The sequence below is a fragment of the Ranitomeya imitator genome, chromosome 3 (assembly GCF_032444005.1).
Source record: "Ranitomeya imitator isolate aRanImi1 chromosome 3, aRanImi1.pri, whole genome shotgun sequence".
Taxonomy (NCBI): Eukaryota; Metazoa; Chordata; class Amphibia; order Anura; family Dendrobatidae; genus Ranitomeya; species Ranitomeya imitator.
The window spans coordinates 612399897-612421670 of NC_091284.1; the positions used below are offsets into that span (position 1 = coordinate 612399897).

Below are 21774 nucleotides of genomic sequence, written 5' to 3' on the forward strand. Positions count from 1 at the left end.
CCCAGGCTATAGTATGCATAAACAGCTCTACAGACTCAACCATGTGTGTTACCCCATGCTCAGATGGGCAGCTGGAGACTTGGGAGCTGTGAGGAAGCAAGTGCGAGCGGGGTGACAACTCTGAGGACTGGAGTAGTTGTGATGTTGAAGTTGACATGGAGGAGAGTCCACTTGAACGAGCACTTGATATCCGTTCAAGCACCTGCTGTTTTTGTGTCTCATCTGGAATTTTTGGCGATGCTTGTAGCGATGGTCATAAGAAAGGGATCATATCAGATTGTCCACGAAAAGAAGTAGACATCTTACTTTGGCTGGAAGATGGTCTTTCTTCTGCAGATGTTACTGTTGTTTGACCTCCTACCCCATGGCCACAACCTTTTTTTCCCTTTCCAACACGCCTATTCCGCTTTCCACCAGCAGCAGGCCTTTTGCCACTCATTTTAGTGCTTAACAAATTGGCAACTCTGTATCTGTAGTTGTTGGCACAACAACCGATAGATGAAAACCGAGCAGAACTGAGTGGCCAAACTGTGGTACTAGGCCCAAAACTAATAACTGGATTAGATGCAGTGAAAATTGAGACACACAGGCGGTATAGTTTGTTTCACAGGCAGGCTACTCTGCTGACCTGCAGACACTGCTCCTAGGCCCTAAACTATCACCTGGATTAGTTGCAGTGAAAAATTGAGATACACAGGCGGTGTAGCTAGCTTCACAGACGGGCTACTCAGATGACTATCAGACAATGCTATTAGCCCAAAAGGATTGGCTGAGGTAGATTACACCAAATACTGTGACAAACACTTGCACAGCACTGGCACAGACCTGCCTGGCAATCAGTGCTATGAACTGCTGTAACCTACCCTGAAAAGGGCTGATATTACAACTAGTCCCGACTCCCTAAACCTATCTCTCTGACCATTCGCTCCAAAAAAACACTCTGTCTGTATAGAGCCCAGAGCAGCAGCGGTGCCGTCTAACACCAAGCTGCAGCAGTGAGGAAATGGTGGCGACGGGGCAAATGGCTGGTTCTAATAGGGCAAGGACATGTGAAATACACAGCCAATGACACATGCCCTTGCTTGTGTGCATCACATGCACAATGCTGTGTGTGTGCGCACTGCTGATAGGCTGAGAGACTGCACCGCCCCACTGTAAATGCGGGAAAGGAAAAAAAAAAAAAATGGAGATCAGCGTTATTTCAGCACAGATCTATCCCCCCCCACCCACTATACACTGAAACAGTCTATTAACAATGATAAACAATGTTAATGTGCAAATCAAGCTAGGCTCGAAAAGCCGAATTTTAAGCAAATTGTTCGGGTTCGTCGAACACCGCTCATCTCTACTGGTAAGGGGCCATGGATATTCGCCTTCCCCGCACCCTCTTCCCCCCCCAGCCTAAAAATAGCAGCCCACAGCTATCCAAAAGCGGTGCATCTATTAATTCTGGTGCTTTGCCAGGCTTTTCTCACTTGCCCTGTAGCAGTAGCAAGTGGGATAATATTTGTTGGGTTGATGTCATCTTTGTATTGTCCGGTGAAATAAAGCCCACAGCTTATTAATGGAGAGGCGTCTATAAGGCTATGCGCACACGTTGTCGATTTTGCTGCGGATCCGCAGCTGATTTGACACTGCGGATCTGCAGCAGTTTTCCATGCGTTGTACAGTACCATGTAAACGTATGGAAAACAAAATCCGCATTGCACATGCTACAGAAAAAAAAAGCGCGGAAACGCAGTGTTTTTTCAGCAGCATGTCAATTCTTTGTGTGGATTCCACAGCGGTTTACATCTGTTCATCAATAGGAATCCGCAGGTGGAATCCGCACAAAAAACGTGGTAAATCCGCGGGTAATCCGCAGTGCGGTTTACCTATGGATGTTGCAAAAACAGTGCTTAAAAATCCGTACACCAATCTGCAAGGTTTGCAGATAGCCTAAGACACATATCCATTACTAATCCTATAGTTATTTTGTAAATAAAGTCCTTTATTTGAAATAAAAACACCACATTTCCCTTTTTTATTTAACCCCTTAGTGACAGAGCCAATTTTATACTTCAAGACCAAGCCAATTTTTACAATTCCGATCACTGTCACTTTATGAGGTTATAGCTCTGGAACGCTTCAATGGATCCCACTGATTTTGCAATTTTCAAATTTTAGTGCCCTTAAATCAGAGAGTCATATCGCACAAAGTAGTTAATAACATTTCACACATGTCTACATTACATCAGCACAATTTTGGAAACAATTATTTTTTTTTAGGACGTTATAAGGGTTAAAATATGACCAGTTATTTCTGCTTTTTCCAACAAAATGTACAAAGCCTTTTTTTTTCTCTCTTTTTTTTTTTTTTTTTTTTTTTTTTTTTAGGGGCCACCTCACATTTGAAGTGAGTTTGGGGGTGGGGGGTCAATATAACAGAAAATACCCAAAAGTGACAACATTCTAAAAACTGCACCCCCCAAGGTGTGCAAAACCACATTCGAGAAGTTTATTAACCATTTAGGCGCTTTAGGAGAACTAATGCAATGTGGAAGGAAAAAAAATGAACATTTGACTTTTTTTTCACAAAAAATTACTTTGAAACCAAAAAATGGACCACAAAATTTGTTGTGCAATTTCTTCTGAGTATACCGATACCCCGTATGTGGGGAAAATCCACTGTTTGGGTGCATGGCAGGGTTCAGAATGGAGGGAGCACAGTGAGTTTTTGAATGCAAAATTGGCTGGAATCAATGGTGGGCGCAATGTCGCGTTGGGAGACCCCCTGACGAACCTAAAAAGTGGAAACCCCCAATTCTAACTCCAACCCAAAACACCCCTAAACCCCAACCACAACCCCAACCAACCCCAACCCTAGCTCCAACCCTAATCCTAATGAAAAAAAAAAATGTAAAAAGTCACATTTCCCATTTATTTTTCTCTCCTCTCATATGATCTAGCACATCAGAGGAGAGATAAATGGGGTCCCCTGTTACCTCAAGCACCTAATGCATCCTTCGGTCCTGTCCCTGGGCATCTTCCGAGAAGAAAATGGCGGGCGCATGCAGAGATCTGCTAGCCGGCACCAATAGGAGATTTTCCCTACTGGTTCATTTTGATCATTGTGATTGGGTCTATCACAGTAATCAAAATAAAAAAAAATTGTAAATCAAACGCCCCTTAGTTAGGTAAAAATAATAAAATAAAGAAAATGTATTTTTTTTTTTTTTTTGCAGTTGTCGTTATTCCGTGAATAACAGTGATCACAAGATTGGGGACGGTAAAAAATAACTCAAACCATGTTCTCCGGGGTCTCAGCTACCCCCGGTAGCAGAGACCCTGAAGATTTTCAAACGCTGGGGGAGGGGTGGGAAGGGGCGTTATAACTTTATTTCTCAGCGCCATTAAAAAGCAGCGCTGAGGAATAAGTACCCTTAACTTCTGCCGTTAAAAGGCATATCAGCGGTCCTTAAGGGGTTAAAAATGACAGTTATAATCACCCAGCACCCATTCCATTGAAGCCCTTGTCTAAAGTAATAAGACAAAAAAATTAAACAACCATATCTCACCTGCCCATGGTTCTGTCCCACGCTGTAATCCATGTCTGGGGATTAGTTTTCAACCAGCATGGTGCCAAGATGCGACCATCCTAGCTGAGAACCACTGATGAATCAGCTGCTGCGAGCGCAGCATCCGTGGCTAGCGGTGACATCATCAAGGTTTCTGCAGGTCACTGAGGTGAAGTTCACAGCTGGCCCCTGAACTGCGGTGACCTTGGTGAGATCCCCACTAGGCAGAATGACGGAGAGGTGAGGGATACGGTTTTTATTTTTGTTTTATTACAGGAGAGGATGGCTTCAATGGAATGGGCAATGACGCGAGTATGGTTTAATTTAGAATCACTGGGTGTCATTCTTTCAATTAAGAGGACTTTACTCTGGCTGTGTGTTTATTTGCAATATAACTATAGGATTAGTAATGGATAGGTGTCTTACAGACACCTCTCTATTGCTAAGCCTTTGGCTTGATGTCACCGGACAATACAAAGGTGACATCAATCCCACAAATATGAACCCCACTCGCCACCGCTATAGTGCAAGTGAGAAGAGTTGGGCAAAGCAACAGAATTGGCGCATCTAATAGATGCACCTTTTCTGGGCGGCTGCAGGCTGCCATTTTTAGGCTGTGAGGGCCAATATCAATGGCTCCTTACCAGCCTGAGAATACCAGCACCCAGCTATCTGCTTTAGCAAGGCTGGTTGTCAAAAGTGTGTGGGGGACCCCACGTAATTTTTTATTTTAAATTATTTAAATAATTTAAAATAAAAACCAACGTGGGGACCTTTCTGTTCTTGATAAACAACCTTGCCAATGCTGACAGCTGTGTTTTTTCATATATTTCACAAGCCATTATGCTATTCCCATTTCATGTATCACACATTTCCTTGCTCTAGCACAGATTCATTTTGAGTGCAGCCATTAATCTATTTGCTATATGTCAGTTTTGTCTGGCTGGTTATCAAAAATACAGGGGAACCCACGCTATCTTTTTGTTTTTGTAATTACTCATTAAGAGCGCAGGAGGCGGCTGATGAATATTCCCATAAGTCACATCTGCTCTAGCTGTCATTAGCAGCAGCAGGTATAGGCTGATGTGAGCAGTAGTCCTATTAGCCCACGCCAGTGACCGGAAGTAAATTGTATAACTCAGATCACAGCTGTGGACTCACGCTGTCATTTGAGTGGGAACCGCGACTGACCGGCGGTAATGATTTTACCACCGATCAGAAGAAGTGTTTGCCGCACTGTCATGCACATGACATCACGACAAACACCCGGTGTTCAGTGGGGCAAACCTTAACAGTATTAGTAGGTGTTCGGTACGGACGCCAACTTTACCGTTCGGGTTCGCCCATCTCTAGTGATAACATTCAAACAGCTATGATGTACAAATCTTTGTACTGCCAAAATAGCTTTGAGCTGTCATGGTATGGACTTCACAAGTGCTCTGAAGTTGTCCTGAAGTATGTGACAAACAGATATTAGCAGAAAATCATTTAACATCTGTGATTTGTGAGATGGGACCTCCATGGATGAAACTTCTTGCAGTACATCTCATAAATTATAGTTTGTAGAGGCCTGAGATATGTGCAAGCCATGTCAATATCTTGAAATCTTTGTAGTCACTTTTTCTAGGTGCCAGAAAGTGTAATCTTACTAGAAGAGGGCAATAGCATTAAGGAATACTGTTGTCAAAAATGGCTGGGCTTTGTCTGCAAAATTTACATACAGTAGGAGATATGTGTCAAGGTATAATTCACGGCCCAGAGCGCTACACTGCCATCTTCGACTTGCCCCTTCCAAAGGAGGATCCTGGCATCATATTTTCCCCAGCCATTTGCATGATGTAAAAGAAAACCTGATTTCATTATTGCGTGGTCAAGCTCAGATGCTCACATGTCCATTGAATGTGCTTTCAGAGGAGATCAGTCTCTGCTCTATGACCATTCTGTAGCTAAACCGAAGGCTGCAATTCACTACATGTTCTGACATTTTTTTATCAAAGCCAGCCGCAACTTTTTAGAAATGTATTCTCTAATAGCTCTTCAGTGTGATCAGCTCAGAAAGGCTAACATTTGCTCTGAACTGGCATAAATAAGCCTTGAACACCCTGACCCCATCACTGGCTGGTTATCGGTTTGTCCTTCCTCGGACCACATTTGGTAGAAGCTACGGTAAGTGAGAACTCCACACAACTTGTCATTTTAGAGATGCTTTGACTTATTTTATCATCAAAACCTGGGCTTGTCCTTACACATTTTTCCCATTTCTAACACGGCAACTTGAAGGACCGACTTTTTCCCAATATTTCTAATAATTCCCTGACAGCTATCAATGTTCGGAAGTATGAACACTTGATTATTTTGACAGTCTTAATTTTATGGCTAATTACTATATACTCATACGTACAGTATGTAATGGTTTTTATTTTTTTAAATCTTTTCTGATGGGATCAATCATACCAGCAACAGGATGGGGCCAATCAGTGGGTAGCACGGTGGCTCAGTGGATAGCACTGCTGCCTTGCAGCGCTGGAGTCCTGGGTTCAAATCCAACCAAGGACAACATCTGTCAGGAGTTTGTATGTTCTCCCTGTATTTGCATGGGTTTCCTCCAGGTACTCCGGTTTTCTCCCACATTCCAAAGACATACTGATAGGGAATTTAGATTGTGAGCCCCATCTGGGGCAGGGATGATAATGTGTTCAAACTGAGAAAACGCTGTGGAATATGTTAGCGCTATATAAAAATAAAGATTATTATTATCATACCAGGATGCCAGAAAGAAATGAATATTCATTGCCGTCCATGGGAATGGAATGCAGTGCATATTCATTTCTCTTTAGCAGCGGGCACAGGAGTTAGCCAGAGCCGCCGGCTCCAGCCTCCTGTGACCCGCTGCTCCGCCAAAACCGCTCCCCCACCACAGACAGAGCCCGTACATCCGGACTATAAGACGCACCCCCCGTTTTCCTCCACATTTTGGGAGGAAAAAAGTGCGTCTTTTAGGCCAAAAAATACGGTAACCTTCCAATAACAAGTGGAAAGAATCCTCCTGAAAATAAGTTTACCATCAGGGGCCTTCTTATTAATGGGGCTCACAATCTAAATTGTTACCTTCCTTCGCTCCCTCTCAGTGCCCTGGTCCGGTGCCAGCAGCTGCCAGAATACTCACCAGACCGTTCATTGCAGAGTGGCGAGTATCCATTCCTCTTCAGTAGCGCGCAGTCAGCCGGAGCCTTCCTGCTGCTGCCGGCAGTCACGTGTGCCGATACTTAAGAGAAATGAATATTCTGAATATTAAGAGAAATTAAGTATCAGCACACGTGACCACCACAGCAGCAGAAAGTCGGTGGCTGACACTGCGCTACTGAAGAGATATGGATACTCACCACTCTCTGGAATGAACGGTCCCGATGAGTATTCTGGCAGCTGTGCTCCGCTTGTGAGCAGCGAATGACATCCCTGCCATGCGCTGCTTACAAGCATTAAGCAGCTGCTGGCACTGGAGTAGGATGCTGTTACTGCGAGGGAGCGGGGGAAGGTAAGTGTAATGGTTTGGGATATTTTAATCTTTCCTGATGGGGCCATGCATACCAGGAACGGGATGGAGCCAATTATAAAAGAAAAAGGATGGGACCAGTCATACAAGGAACGGGATGGGGCCAATTATACCAGAATAAGGATGGGGCCATGCATACCAGAACTGGGATGGGGGCCAATCATACCAGGTTAAGAATGGGGCCCTGCATACCAGGTTAAGAATGGGGCCCTGCATACTTGAACGAGATGGGGGACTCTGCATACCAGGATAGGGATGAGGGGGTCATGCATACTAGGATAGGGGATATTAAGTACAGAATTTACCATTTTTTTGCTTCAATTTTTTCCCTAATTTCCTCCTCCAAAACCTAGGTGTGTCTTATGGCCCAGTGCATCTTATAGTCTGAAAAATATGGCAATCACTTTCATTGTGAAATATATAGGCGTTGTATTCCCAACCACAGACTATTCTTCAGGAACGCTGCTCATACAAAAAAAAAAAAAAGTTTCCCCAAGATAGACAAAACCTTTCTGTAAAATTTATATCAGTCCTGTCTATAGTATTAGCCTAGACTTATGACTAATTTTATAAAATAAGGAAAGCATCAAGTCAGTATTTTCTGCCCAGGGGGCCCTGGTTAGGACATGCAGTAAAAACTTCCTAATTAGGAAGGCAATGACTTAAGATTTCTAACAACTGAGCAATTAATAAAAATAGTCTAGGTGGAAGATTGCAGAAAATCACTTCATAGTCCCGTCAGTTCAGTATAAGAAAAGCAAAACTAAAGAAGCATGGGAGCGTGCCATGTCCTATTTAAATAGTGTCTGCAGGGACTGAAGAGGCTGCAGAAACCTCCGTAAATATCATTTACAACACCCAATTGTCTGGAAAAATCAAACATTCCAGCACTTCCTAATCCCGAACGTGTGAGAGCTTCACTTTACTTCTAATTCCATGTAACTAACCCTCAGATCACCATATGGAACAGCTCAGACCGACACAACTGATGGAAAAAAAAAAAATCACTCAATTAAGACATTTTATCTATTAGCTCCTATAATAAAAGCCCATCCATTAAGTTGTCGCAGCTAACAATAAAACATAAAAAGCAGCTTTTATTCTGTACACGAAACTCCCCTCTATAGCATGAATACCTGCACACTAGCCTATTTAATTGTAAACTGATTTTCCCGTCTCGCCCCATCCCACATTTCATTGTCTATACATTCTTCAGTAGCTGAGCAAACCCACCACACATATAAACTTTACAGCTTTCTTTCCTTATTCAGTATAAGATCCAGCAGATTGTTTGCATTTCATGGCTGAGCCTTCATTCCTGAACTAGGAAATATGTACAAGTTTCACCATTTATCATACAATTGTGTAGCATGCCTCATTCCCTGACACAAAGCAGAGGACTATAGGAACGCAATGTCCCTGAAAGCAATTCTCACAGCATATAGCATCTTACCTCAATCCATCTTTGTGCTTCGGAAAATGCCAAATCGCAGGACATTTCTGAATGCTCGTTCCACTCCATGACAATCTAAGAAATAGAGAAATACAGTTTAGAAAAGGAGCAGACGATCGAGTTTTAGTTACGGTAGAATGATCAAATAATCTGTCTGCAAATTTCTCAGATACTTTTGGGTAGCAAATCTCCATTTTTAAGATCTCTACTGTCTATCAGTGGAAACATTCTTATTTTTCTATGCAGACCTATGCAACTTTATCACTTCAAGTTCTGACATAAGTCAGACTCAAACTGCATACTGTATATCCTACCTAAGCAATCCTCAGAAATAAGCTTAGGTCCAAGCGCATCCTGATTCATTAACACTAGAACTACTGATGGAGTCATTTTGACTCCTTTCGTTTTTTATTTCTCTTCTGTGACTACATTTTTCAGAATTCCGGCTTGAAACTCGGTGACTTTTCCTCAAATATGATGTGAAAAAAGATTTTGCGAGAATAAATAATTTTGGTAAAAAATTTGCGCGTTTTTTTCAAAATTTACCAAGAACTACTGAAGGGAGTCATTTTGACTCCCTACTATATTTTGAGGTCCTTTTGTCACTAAATGTTGCTATAAAGTTTTGTGCATAATTTTTTCACTCTGTCTTATTTACCCTGATGTTCATATAGATGTAGTTCAATTTACATGTCAACTTTTCACATTTTCCTTGTGTTTTACCTGCTTGTATTACTGTGTAATGCTGAACAAAATAGCTTGTTTACTCTAGGCTCTTATCTTATGCTAATGAAGAGTGGTGTTTTTCTAAGGTCCTAGCAGGAGACAGTATTCTGGATAGTAACTTTACTTTCAGTTCAGCTGAAGAGACAAAGAGAACAGACGCAGACATACGAGCTCTGAAGACTCATACAGGTATGAATTGTTATGAAATAGTTTAGCTGTCTGTCAACTGATTCAGCCCACCTACTTTTGAAGGTGGCAGAACAGTTATTATTTCTTTTAGTTTTCATTTCTATTTTTCAGCAGGGAACTATATAGAATTATGGAATTTGTGAGGAATATGGAGAGAAGACGTTTGATAAAGCCTCAGGATATTCTGGCTACTTTGCAATCCATACCGGAGGATGAATCGGAATCCGAATTGCAGGAACATGTATTTGATTCTGACAGTGATGAAGATTTCATTCCTCAGAACATATCAAGTGAATCTGAAGACTCAGAAGGAACAAATCCAGAAGGTAAGTAGTTATGTGTATTTATTTGTTCTTCCACACACTGAGTTAGGGCCTGTGCACACTAGCAGAATTCTGGCTGAATAGCCATCTGGATATTCTTGCCGCAATACAGGCCGTACCTGCCCGCTCATGCCTGAAGCTCCGCTACGAACCCCGGGCTGGAGCCGCTGTCAGGGACAGAGCAGCGCTTGCTTACGCGCGAGCACGGCTCCGTCCCAGACAGCGGCTCCAGCCCGGGGTTCGGAGCGTAGCTTCAGGTATGAAACTCCGCTCTGTACCTGAGCGGGCAGGTACGGGCCGGATTGTGGTGAGAATATCCGGTCGGATATTCCGCCGCTAATCCAGCCAGTGTGCATGGACCCTTACAAAACAAAAATTCTAAATATTCATCAACTTTTTTCCAGATATTCCAAGCACATCAACTGGGGATCGGGCTCATGCAGTTATGTTGCCTCGTGACCATCCTCCTGGTCGTGGACAGAAAAAAATCAGCAAAACGTCCCAGAAATGAAAGAACAACAGATAACGATGGCGGCGAAGGTAATGCAACAACAAACACCAGAGAAGGCGAATCTGAAGGAATACTAGTTTCAGCGGATGGTATTCAATGGAAACCTGTTGAAATTGGACAACACTTGCCTGGTAGGCGTGACAGCCAAAATATTCTTCGAGAAGCACCTGGCCCTACAGGATACGCCAGAAGAAATATCATTATCGATAGTCCTTTGAGCGCATGGCGTTTATTTTTTGATTCATATATATTGACACATATAAAGAACTGTACGCTTGCAGAAGCATGCAGGAACAATAATTTACAGTTTACTCTATCTGATGAGGAGCTAGATGCATTCATTGCGATATTCTATGCTCGTGGAATATCTGGCACGAACCGTCACTCGATTAGCAGTATTTGGTGTAATGACTGGGGAATACCGTTTTGCAAAGCGACAATGTCTAGGGACCGCTTTGTTGAAATTATGAGGTTTCTCAGATTTGATGAGAAATCTACTCGATCGGAGAGACTGCAAACGGACAAGTTTGCTCTATTTTCTACTGTGTGGGACAGGTTTATTGAAAATTGTATTGCGTGTTACAAACCTGGCCCATACATAACGGTGGATGAGCAACTTTTCCCAAGCAAAACTAGGTGTCCATTCACGCAGTACATGCCTTCCAAACCAGATAAATATGGCCACAAATATTGGCTAGCTGTTGATAAGGAGAGCAAATATCTGGCAAATGGCTTCCCTTATCTAGGCAAAGATGACACATGCCGTGCTGAGGACCGTTTAGCTGACCATGTGGTAATGAAGTTATTGGACCCGTTTTTGAAAAAAGGTCGCAATGTTACAACCGATAATTATTTTACTTCATTAAAATTAGCTAAACAGCTAAAAAGCAAAGGAACAACCATCGAGGGAACACTGAATAAGATAAGGCGAGAAGTGCCTAAAGAAATAAAATCCATGAAAGAGGAATTGTACAACACTAAAGTGTTTAGAAATGAAGACAATTTTACATTTACAGTATATCAAGGAAAGCCCAACAAAAATGTTGTCATTTTGAGTTCCGTCCATCCAGATGTTGTTGTTGCGTCTGATTCCGCTAAAAAAACTCCAGAAACGGTAAAGTTTTACAATGAAACAAAATATGGAGTAGATGTAGTGGATCAGATGGCACGAAAATATACCACACGAACATCCACAAGGAGATGGCCTGTTCATGCATTTGAAAATGCCTTAGACTTTGCGGGTATAAATGCATGTATAATATTCAAGGAGATTACCCACCAAAAAATGTCACGCAAGGCATTTTTGCAAACGCTTGTGAGAGAGTTGAGTGGTCCTTATGTCACAGATAGGGAAAAGGGTTCCACGTCCCAAGTTTCTACATGTTCAGAAGTGATGGTTCAAACAAAATTTTGCCAGATCAAAGAAAATTGCAAGAAAAATAGATCTGTCGGCAATTGTAAGACTTGTGGTAAGTCTTTGTGTGGGCAATGTACTGCCATAAATCAAAGGCAATGCCTAAAATGCGAAACACCAAATATTTAGAAGGTGAATTCTGCGCCATATTTTCATTTTTATGCTCCTCCACCTACATTTTCTCTGCTTTTTGTTCTTCAGTTGTTGTTTATATGTGTGCACTTGAATAAAAAAAAATGTTTGAAAAACGTCTATTATAATTATTGTTATTTTCTGTAGAAAAATAAGAAAAGCAGAAAAAAAACAATCAAAAGCATTACTGTATATCTCACAATAATAATACATTACAAAAAATATAATTATTAATAAATAACCACAAATGAAACTCTAAAAATAAACGAAAACAAGCAAGGAGTCAAAATGACTCCTTTCAGTAGTTCTAGGCGGGGTCACGAGTCCAGTAGTCCTAGTGTTAAGGTGTTTGACAGTGAAATGTTTGCGCAACTGAAATAAAATTCCGTAAAAAAATGTGCAACTTTGCATTTTTATGCCAAGCTCTGCCTACTCCATCAATCTGGGCAGAGCTTAGGCAGGGTAGGGTGTGCAGAACCCCAATCTGCAAATTCATCAAAATTTTAGTGGCAAAAATTACACCAAAAACATACTCCTAGTTCTGTATGGAATAACATTTCTGGCGGAAACACATTGTACTTGTAAGATGTGACTAATTAATTACCAAGCATACAGCCATTAATGAATTGGGTGCATCTTACTCTAGCAGTACCCAACACCAGTTCTAATTACATGAGACCTATTGCGTTTTTAACCTTCAAGGAATTCGTCATCAAGTTCATATCCCTAAGGGTATGTGTACACGTTGCGGATTTCCTGCGGATCCGCAGCGCTTTTTGCCTTGCAGAAAAGCTGCAGATCCGCAAGTGATTTACAGTACAATGTAAATCAATGACAAAAAAAACGCTGTGCTAACGGTGCGGAAAATTCCGTGCGGAAACGCTGCGGTTTAAAAGAAGTAGCATGTCACTTCTTTTTTGCGGATCTGCAGCGGTTTTCTACCCATTCCATTAGAGAAATCTGCAGGGGTAAAACACGCAGTAAATCTGCAAAAAATCCGCCGTAAATCCACAGCAAAGCCGCACAAAAAACGCGTCAAATCCGCACCTGTGTTTTCTGCCAAGAGATGCAGAATCCGCACCAAAAATTCCTAAGCCTAATCCGCAACGTGTGCACATAGCCAAAAGAACACATGGCTTTATAGTAAACTTGAACAAAAAAAAAAATTGTCAGAGCCCTGGGAGTCTGTAACTGGTGGACTAGAGCCCTGTGAACCTCCTACAACCTCCAGGCATCCCTGGCATCTTTTCTGATAAGTTGTCCCGCCACGGTGTTATGCAGCAAAATGTGATGGCCTACAAGTTAGAAGAGGTGTTAGGGATGCCAGCAGTTCTGAGGAAGTTTGTAGGGCACTGATTCAGCGGCCACAGACTAAGTGATGTTGTGCTGGATCAGGATCCTGCAAACCCATTTGCTCCACTCTACCATATAGATCTTGAAAATAACAGGTTCCGAATACCTCCATGACCCCAAAGAAATAATGCAGTACTGAGAAATCTCATTCTGAAAGTACATGCTAATGAAGTAGAAAGTGTTTTGGTGTGGAACAAAGATCATGAGTACATCAGTCTTCTTCATTGCCCCCTGCCAGGCACCACATACTGTACCTCTCCATGGTCAACAGCTCCACCCTAAGCTGATGCCTGTGGAGAGCAGAGATACCATCCAAGAAAGAGACATTGCCACCGGGATGGGAAGTAAGAAGAAAACTGATGCACTTGCTGCATATTGGAGCACCCCCAATATACTTTCAGTATCATTACCATATATTTTCAGTGCAAGATTTCTCAGCACTGGAGCATCAATTTGGTGGAATAGAGGTATACAGGTCCTTCTCAAAAAATTAGCATATAGTGTTAAATTTCATTATTTACCATAATGTAATGATTACAATTAAACTTTCATATATTATAGATTCATTATCCACCAACTGAAATTTGTCAGGTCTTTTATTGTTTTAATACTGATGATTTTGGCATACAACTCCTGATAACCCAAAAAACCTGTCTCAATAAATTAGCATATTTCACCCATCCAATCACATAAAAGTGTTTTTTAATAACAAACAAAAAAAACAACAAATAATAATGTTCAGTTATGCACTCAATACTTGGTCGGGAATCCTTTGGCAGAAATGACTGCTTCAATGCGGCGTGGCATGGAGGCAATCAGCCTGTGACACTGCTGAGATGTTATGGAGGCCCAGGATGCTTCAATAGCGGCCTTAAGCTCATCCAGAGTGTTGGGTCTTGCGTCTCTCAACTTTCTCTTCACAATATCCCACAGATTCTCTATGGGGTTCAGGTCAGGAGAGTTGGCAGGCCAATTGAGCACAGTAATACCATGGTCAGTAAACCATTTACCAGTGGTTTTGGCACTGTGAGCAGGTGCCAGGTCGTGCTGAAAAATGAAATCTTCATCTCCATAAAGCATTTCAGCCGATGGAAGCATGAAGTGCTCCAAAATCTCCTGATAGCTAGCTGCATTGACCCTGCCCTTGATGAAACACAGTGGACCAACACCAGCAGCTGACATGGCACCCCACACCATCACTGACTGTGGGTACTTGACACTGGACTTCAGGCATTTTGGCATTTCCTTCTCCCCAGTCTTCCTCCAGACTCTGGCACCTTGATTTCCGAATGACATGCAAAATTTGCTTTCATCAGAAAAAAGTACTTGGGACCACTTAGCAACAGTCCAGTGCTGCTTCTCTGTAGCCCAGGTCAGGCGCCTCTGCCGCTGTTTATGGTTCAAAAGTGGCTTTACCTGGGGAATGCGGCACCTGTAGCCCATTTCCTGCACACGCCTGCGCACGGTGGCTCTGGATGTTTCCACACCAGACTCAGTCCACTGCTTCCTCAGGTTCCCCAAGGTCTGGAATCGGTCCTTCTCCACAATCTTCCTCAGGGTCCGGTCTCCTCTTCTCGTTGTACAGCGTTTTCTGCCACATTGTTTCCTTCCAACAGACTTACCATTGAGGTGCCTTGATACAGCACTCTGGGAACAGCCTATTTGTTGAGAAATTTCTTTCTGGGTCTTACCCTCTTGCTTGAGGGTGTCAATGATGGCCTTCTTGACATCTGTCAGGTCGCTAGTCTTACCCATGATGGGGGTTTTGAGTAATGAACCAGGCAGGGAGTTTATAAAAGCCTCAGGTATCTTTTGCATGTGTTTAGAGTTAATTAGTTGATTCAGAAGATTAGGGTAATAGGTCGTTTAGAGAACCTTTTCTTGATATGCTAATTTATTGAGACAGGTTTTTTGGGTTATCAGGAGTTGTATGCCAAAATCATCAGTATTAAAACAATAAAAGACCTGACAAATTTCAGTTGGTGGATAATGAATCTATAATATATGAAAGTTTAATTGTAATCATTACATTATGGTAAATAATGAAATTTAACACTATATGCTAATTTTTTGAGAAGGACCTGTACATTATCTTCTATCTTCAAGACCTACATTGCCAGCATACATTTTAGGGAACCTAACCTCTGATTCATGCTACATGGACAGCATAGATCGGACACTGGCTGCATTATTGTAGTCGCATCTATTTTACCCTGAAATGTTGTGACATTTACACACTTTGAAAAGACAGCTGGAAACTATGTGTATAGGCTGACAAGTACGAGTCTGGCACTGGCAGCTTCTCCCTGACCCACTTCTCTAGAATGACAGGTCTACTCACACATAAGGAGAGAGCCGCCAGTCTACGGGAGCAGGGCTGGGTGACTCCTCTGTGGATATTCCTCAGACTCTGGCTTTTCCAATTACGTACTGTATAATCTCAAACACCGCTATGTTTCAGAGTAAAACATACATGGACTGCAATAAAGCAGCCAGTAAGTTATATGTGCTGCCTGTGAGGAAAACAGCATGAATCTACTGTCAAGCGCAATTTAAAGAGATTTGACATCATATTACCAGCTATGGCACAAATATAGTTCATGAAAGGAGCAAAACAACAACAGACAAATCACTTTGCTTACAATTTTACTACACTAATTACTAAGTGATTAGACAAAGCAATTCTCAGGACCTAGACTATCTGGAGCTGAACACTGTAGCCAGTATCAACAAGGAGATAGCCATCAGGTAGTGACTGTGCAGTTATCACCCAATCAACATGCATGTCATTTCTTTGAAGGGTGGAGGGGCGAGAAGCTGCAGGACACCTGCATACATTTTGGAAGGTATGCCTAATGTAACAACAAACTTGGCAAACCTACTGCTGTGTATGTTTTGCTCACATAATACAATAGATATTTTAAAAACTTACTCGTACGTGTATTTACTGTATTTTTCCCACTAGCAGAATGTACTTTATATTTCAATAATTGTTCTTGTAGATCACTCCAATGTTGGGGGTAGCACAATAAAATGCTTCCAAGTGCCATGCATCCTTAGTTACCAAGCTACATTTTCTATATCTGTGCCCCTTTATGTGCTAATAACTCTGGTATGGTCGAACATATGCTAGTGAGTCTGACAATATTTTTTGTGACACACTGTACTTTATGTTAGTGGTAAACTTAAGTCTTAGGGTACCGTCACACTATACGATTTACCTACGATCACGACCAGCGATACGACCTGGCCGTGATCGTAGGTAAATCGTAGTGTGGTCGCTGGGGAGCTGTCACACAGACAGCTCTCCATCGACCAACGATGCCGAGGTCCCTGGGTAACCAGGGTAAACATCGGGTAACTAAGCGCAGGACCGCGCTTAGTTACCCGATGTTTACCCTGGTTACAAGCGTAAAACTAAAAAAAAACAAACAGCACATACTTACATTCTGGTGTCCGTCAGGTCCCTTGCAGTCTCTGCTTCCCGCACTGTGACTGCCGGCCGTAAAGTGAAAGTGAAAGCACAGCCGCTGTGCTCTGCTTTCACTTTACGGCCGGCAGTCACAGTGCTGGAATAATAATAATAATAATAATCTTTATTTATATAGCGCCAACATATTCCGCAGCGCTTTACAGTTTAACAGTTTCAAACACAAAAGTCATAAGTAACAACGTTAACAATACAATAATTAAAGCAAAATAAGACGACCCTGCTCGTGAGAGCTTACAATCTACAATGAGGTGGGGGAGATACAAAGTACAGGTGTGTATTTACAATGATGTATTTACAATCATGGTCCAGCCATCTTCAGGGGTTGGGGAATAGATGGGGATAGTGAATGGGCTACACACAAACATAACATAACTTTGATTAGTGAACGTGATAGGCCGCTCTGAACAAATGTGTTTTGAGCGAGCGCCTAAAACTATGCAAATTATGGATGGTCCTAATATCTTGGGGTAGAGCATTCCAGAGGATTGGCGCAGCACGGGAGAAGTCTTGGAGTCAGGAGTGGGAGGTACGGATTAGTGCAGAGGTTAGCCGCGAAGCTGGAAGCAGACGGCAAGGGACCTGAGGGACACCAGAATGTAAGTATGTGCTGTTTGTTTTTTTTTAGTTTAACGCTTGTAACCAGGGTAAACATCGGGTAACCAAGCGCGGTCCTGCGCTTAGTTACCCGATGTTTACCCTGGTTACAAGCGAACGCATCGCTGGATCGCATCGCTAGATCGCTAGATCGGTGTCACACACACCGATCCAGCGATGACAGCGGGAGATCCAGCGATGAAAGAAAGTTCTAAACGATCTGCTACGACGTACGATTCTCAGCAGGATCCCTGATCGCTGCTGCGTGTCAGACACAGCGATATCGTAACGATATCGCTGGAACGTCACGAATCGTACCGTCGTAGCGATCGAAATGTTATAGTGTGACGGTACCCTTTAGAGCAGAACAGAGCTGGATCTTGGATAAGGCAGCGTTGGGAGAAGTACGGTATATTACCAGACACACACACTACATGCAAATTAAACACAGATTTAGTTTAACAAAAAAAAAAAAAAAAAAAAAAAAAACTTACCAAATGTCAACATTATGCTGACATAATTAACAAAATAGAATTTTCCACTAAAATATTGCTAATATTATAACAGGCCACCATAGTTGGCAGAACCTGAGGACATTACTTGGCCTCAGACTGCCACTAAAGTGGTTGTCCAGCACTTTTATATTGATGGCCTCTACTTATAAACAACAGTCATTAATATCAGATCGGTGGGGTGGGACACCTGGCATCTCCGCCGATCAGTTGTTCTTGGTGTCGTCGGGTGACCGTACCGAACCGGGACCTCCCCTGGGTGAGTATAATCTAACTTGTTTTTCTTCTCTTCCAGGTTACATCGGGGGCTTATCTACAGCATTACAAAATGCTGTAGATACAGTAAGCCCCTGATGGCGGTGGCCATAGCTTACAGGCGAATTTTGGGGTGACAGATTCCCTTTAAGTATATAAGGGGCTGTAGGGGGCTCATACGATATATAGAAGGGGCTGTACTTGGGTTCAAACGATATTTAGGAGGATGTCAGAATACTTAATTATGCTCAATATAAAGTGATATATTATTAATAGTAATTATCAATAATTATATATTAATATTAAGCAGAATTAATTTCAGCCTATTGGTTTGGCCCTCGACAACAGTCATGGTCTCTCATGTGGCCCTTCAGGAAAGTGAATTGTCAACCCCTGATCTAATGTATATGGAGGCTTTAAGAATAGGTCATCACTATCAAACCTGGAAACCATTTACCGTAATAATCCAGATGGTGTTCTAAAATCATTGTACCCATTAAGCTGGAAACAGTCATGAAATTTGTGGAGCAGTTTTTCGAAGTTTCTTTGAGTTAGGATTCATTTACACCACCGTATTAGGTGGCGTAAATCGAACCAGACATGCACATTCAAGCCTACAGGTGCATGGAAACCATTCGAATGCACTTGCATGATCTCCGCGGACTCACAAAAAGTAGACAATGGAGAAATTTGGTTTTCCATCTTCTCACATCTAAAAGAATCGGATCACACTCTGATCACAGTGCCTTTAGTATTTTCCCCTTCGTTCTCTTGAATGGGAGAATCTACAGTTGTGTGACCCTAGCCTTAAAGAGAAGCACGCAGGAAGGAGAAGCGAAAGCCTTTGTGCACACTGTGACTGTGCCCTTAGCCCAAAGTATACAATGGGAGCTTATCCTGACATTAACATTCCCATAGGCCCTTGTTCACCACAAGGGGCCCAAAAGTTCTTTTGGTTTTGGTTTTTTCCTTTGTGTGGCCATCATGAATCTGCATATGGTTTAACTATATAGGTAAATGCTAGAAAGGCACAGCGAACAGTCATTTATTTTTAGGATAGGATCCTTGGAGGAGAGATGCATGGAGAGACCCCTCTTGCCCGTGGTCACTGTTGGGAGCGTTTAGCAATAACCTTAACTGCAGTTGTCCTCAGCCCTATAACTGTTTGGATCCACTCTTGAGAGTCCAACTAACAGGTACGGACTGGGGCTGAAATTCAGTGATGGCATTTGAAATCACACAGGCCCATATTGTCCCCGTCCCCATGAACCAGATGGGATATATTACTAATATTACCATGGATGAAGGAAAGGAAGATTTTCTACAAGACCAATATTTCTAATGATACCCATGGCATGCTGGGGTAAGTCACGGAGTCAGTGACTTTGTGCTCCATCACAACTCTTCTACTATATAATTGTCTAAGGGTCACTTCCGTCTGTCTGTCTGTCACGGATATTCATTGGTCGCGGTCTGTCATGGAAATCCAAGTCGCTGATTGGTCGTGGCAATGGTCGTGGACGTTTTGCCACGACCAATCAGCGACGGCCATAGTCTGGCAGCAAAATGGCCGCTGATTTACTGCCCTGCAGTCAGTGCTTAGCGCTCACACAGGGTTAATGCCAGAGGTAACGGACTGCGGTGTAATGCACTCCGTTAATGCAGCTATTAACCCTGTGTGACCAACTTTTTACTATTGATGCTGCATATGCAGCATCAATAGTAAAACAATCTAATGTTACAAATAATAATAATTAAAAAAAAAAAAAAAAAAGAAAGGTTATTCTCACCCTCCGATGTCGCCTGCTGTCCTCAGCAGTGCAAGCAGCAGGTTCCGGTGCCAAGGATGCTATGCGAGAAGGACCTGCCATGACTTCATCACAGGTCCTGCGCTCATACCAACCCTGGGACCGGAAGCTGCCGTGTGCACCGCACACAGGCGCCAGGACTTCAAGTGGTCTTCGGAAGGTGAGTATATGTTTATTTTTTATTTTAAGTATTTTTAAACCATGCATATAGTGCCCACATTGCTATATACTACGTGGGCTGTGTTACATACTACATCTCTGTGCTATATACTATGTAGCTGGGCAATATACAACGTGCTCTGTGCTATATACTACTTAGCTGTGCAGTATACTATGTGGCTGTGTCGGTTCTGTTATATACTACGTCGACTGTGCAATATACTACGTGGCTCTGTTATATACTACGTGCCTGTGCAATACACTACGTGGCTGGGGAATACACTACGTGGCTGTGTTATATACTATGTAGCTCTGCTATATACTACGTACGCTGTGCTACATACTACGTAGCTCTGCTATATACTACGTCACTATGCATTATGGGCACAACTGGCTGTTGCCACCTGGACCTAAATATCCACACTGTAGAAATAACATGGATGGCCCCTCGGACCCCACAGTAATCCAGTATGGAAGGTAGGAACATACGACCGCAGACAGGAAACAGAAACACAAATATTTGGGACCAGCTATACTATGCCAATGTTCTCATCACCAGCGCCAACATTTTAGAGAGACCACAAAGTAAACTCCCATCTGGCAGAAGACAGGAGCGCAAGCAAAGCCCCTCCAAATACCACTGCAAACCATCAGCCAAAACCCAGGGAGAACTGGAAGTGCCAGCCAGCCTGCAGCCCCTTCTCTGTACTAGTGGCATGTAGCAGAGCTCAGCCGGGCACACTTGACATTGGCATCAATATCGCCTTCAGTGTGCACAGTAACCACGGGGGAGGCCGCTTATGGAGAATGTTCAGGACCTTCTATACAAACAGATGCGGAATCCCTCATATTGGAGGGAAAGACCCCCAAAGGGAATAACCAACATTGTCATCAAAACCAATGACCAGGTGGAAAAAAATCACGACTACGAGCAGCCCTATGTAAACCCCGCAGTCCTATGCAAGTACTATAGTAGTTATATAACGCACTGTGCATGAAAAACGCCGCTGTCACCCCCAGACTCTCGGTGCAGGGCAGGAGCGCAGCCCGGTGCAGGGCAGGAGCGCAGCCCGGGGCAGGGCAGGAGCGCAGCCCGGGGCAGGGCAGGAGCGCAGCCCGGGGCAGGGCAGGAGCGCAGCCCGGGGCAGGGCAGGAGCGCAGCCCGGGGCAGGGCAGGAGCGCAGCCCGGGGCAGGGCAGGAGCGCAGCCCGGGGCAGGGCAGGAGCGCAGCCCGGGGCAGGGCAGGAGCGCAGCCCGGGGCAGGGCAGGAGCGCAGCCCGGGGCAGGGCAGGAGCTTTGCCCGGGGCAGGGCAGGAGCGCAGCCCGGTGCAGGGCAGGAGCGCAGCCCGGTGCAGGGCAGGAGCGCAGCCCGGTGCAGGGCAGGAGCGCAGCCCGGGGCCCGCCACGTCCTCCCGCCGCTCACCTGTGTACACGGCCGTCACACGGCGCAGTCCGGTCCCGCACAAGTAGCGCGTTGTCTCCTCACACACGGCTGCTCCGTGTCCCGGCTGCTGCAGGTGAGCGCTCCCTCCCCCACAGCTTCTCCAGCCCCGCCCCCGTCCCGGCCGGCTCCAGCCCCGCCCACTAGCGGGGGTCCTGACGGTGGCGCGCTGCTGTCGGTCGCTCTCGCCTCCCGGGGGCGGCCTGTGTGCGGTCACTCGTGCTCCAGGCACGTTACAGTCATCTGTGCCAGCTCCCTGGTTGTGGGGACGGTCCAGGAATTTGGGGACCTTTGCCCCCCT

General features: G+C 43.7%; 1 protein-coding gene and 1 long non-coding RNA gene across 14 annotated transcripts in view; one reads left to right on the top strand and one right to left on the bottom strand.

The window, feature by feature from the left end:
- The window catches only part of LMO7 (LIM domain 7), a 235734-nt gene extending 214165 nt beyond the window's left edge, over nucleotides 1-21569 (bottom strand). For 9 of the 13 annotated variants that reach the window (XM_069758104.1, XM_069758113.1, XM_069758110.1 and 6 more), the window contains exons 1-2: nucleotides 21456-21567; nucleotides 8564-8638 (exon numbers count right to left, since the gene is read on the bottom strand). In XM_069758104.1, coding sequence (XP_069614205.1) covers nucleotides 8564-8632 — 69 coding nt within the window. In that variant the 5' untranslated portion in view covers nucleotides 8633-8638; nucleotides 21456-21567. Of the gene's footprint in view, nucleotides 1-8563; nucleotides 8639-21455 lie in introns of all 13 variants that reach the window. The other 4 variants (XM_069758116.1, XM_069758112.1, XM_069758115.1 and 1 more) reach the window with 1 other exon arrangement.
- Nucleotides 9365-10365, top strand: LOC138672235 (uncharacterized). Its single transcript, XR_011319662.1, has 3 exons — nucleotides 9365-9478; nucleotides 9590-9804; nucleotides 10206-10365. It is a non-coding gene; the product is annotated as an uncharacterized lncRNA (long non-coding RNA).
- Nucleotides 21570-21774: the final 205 nt, after the last annotated feature.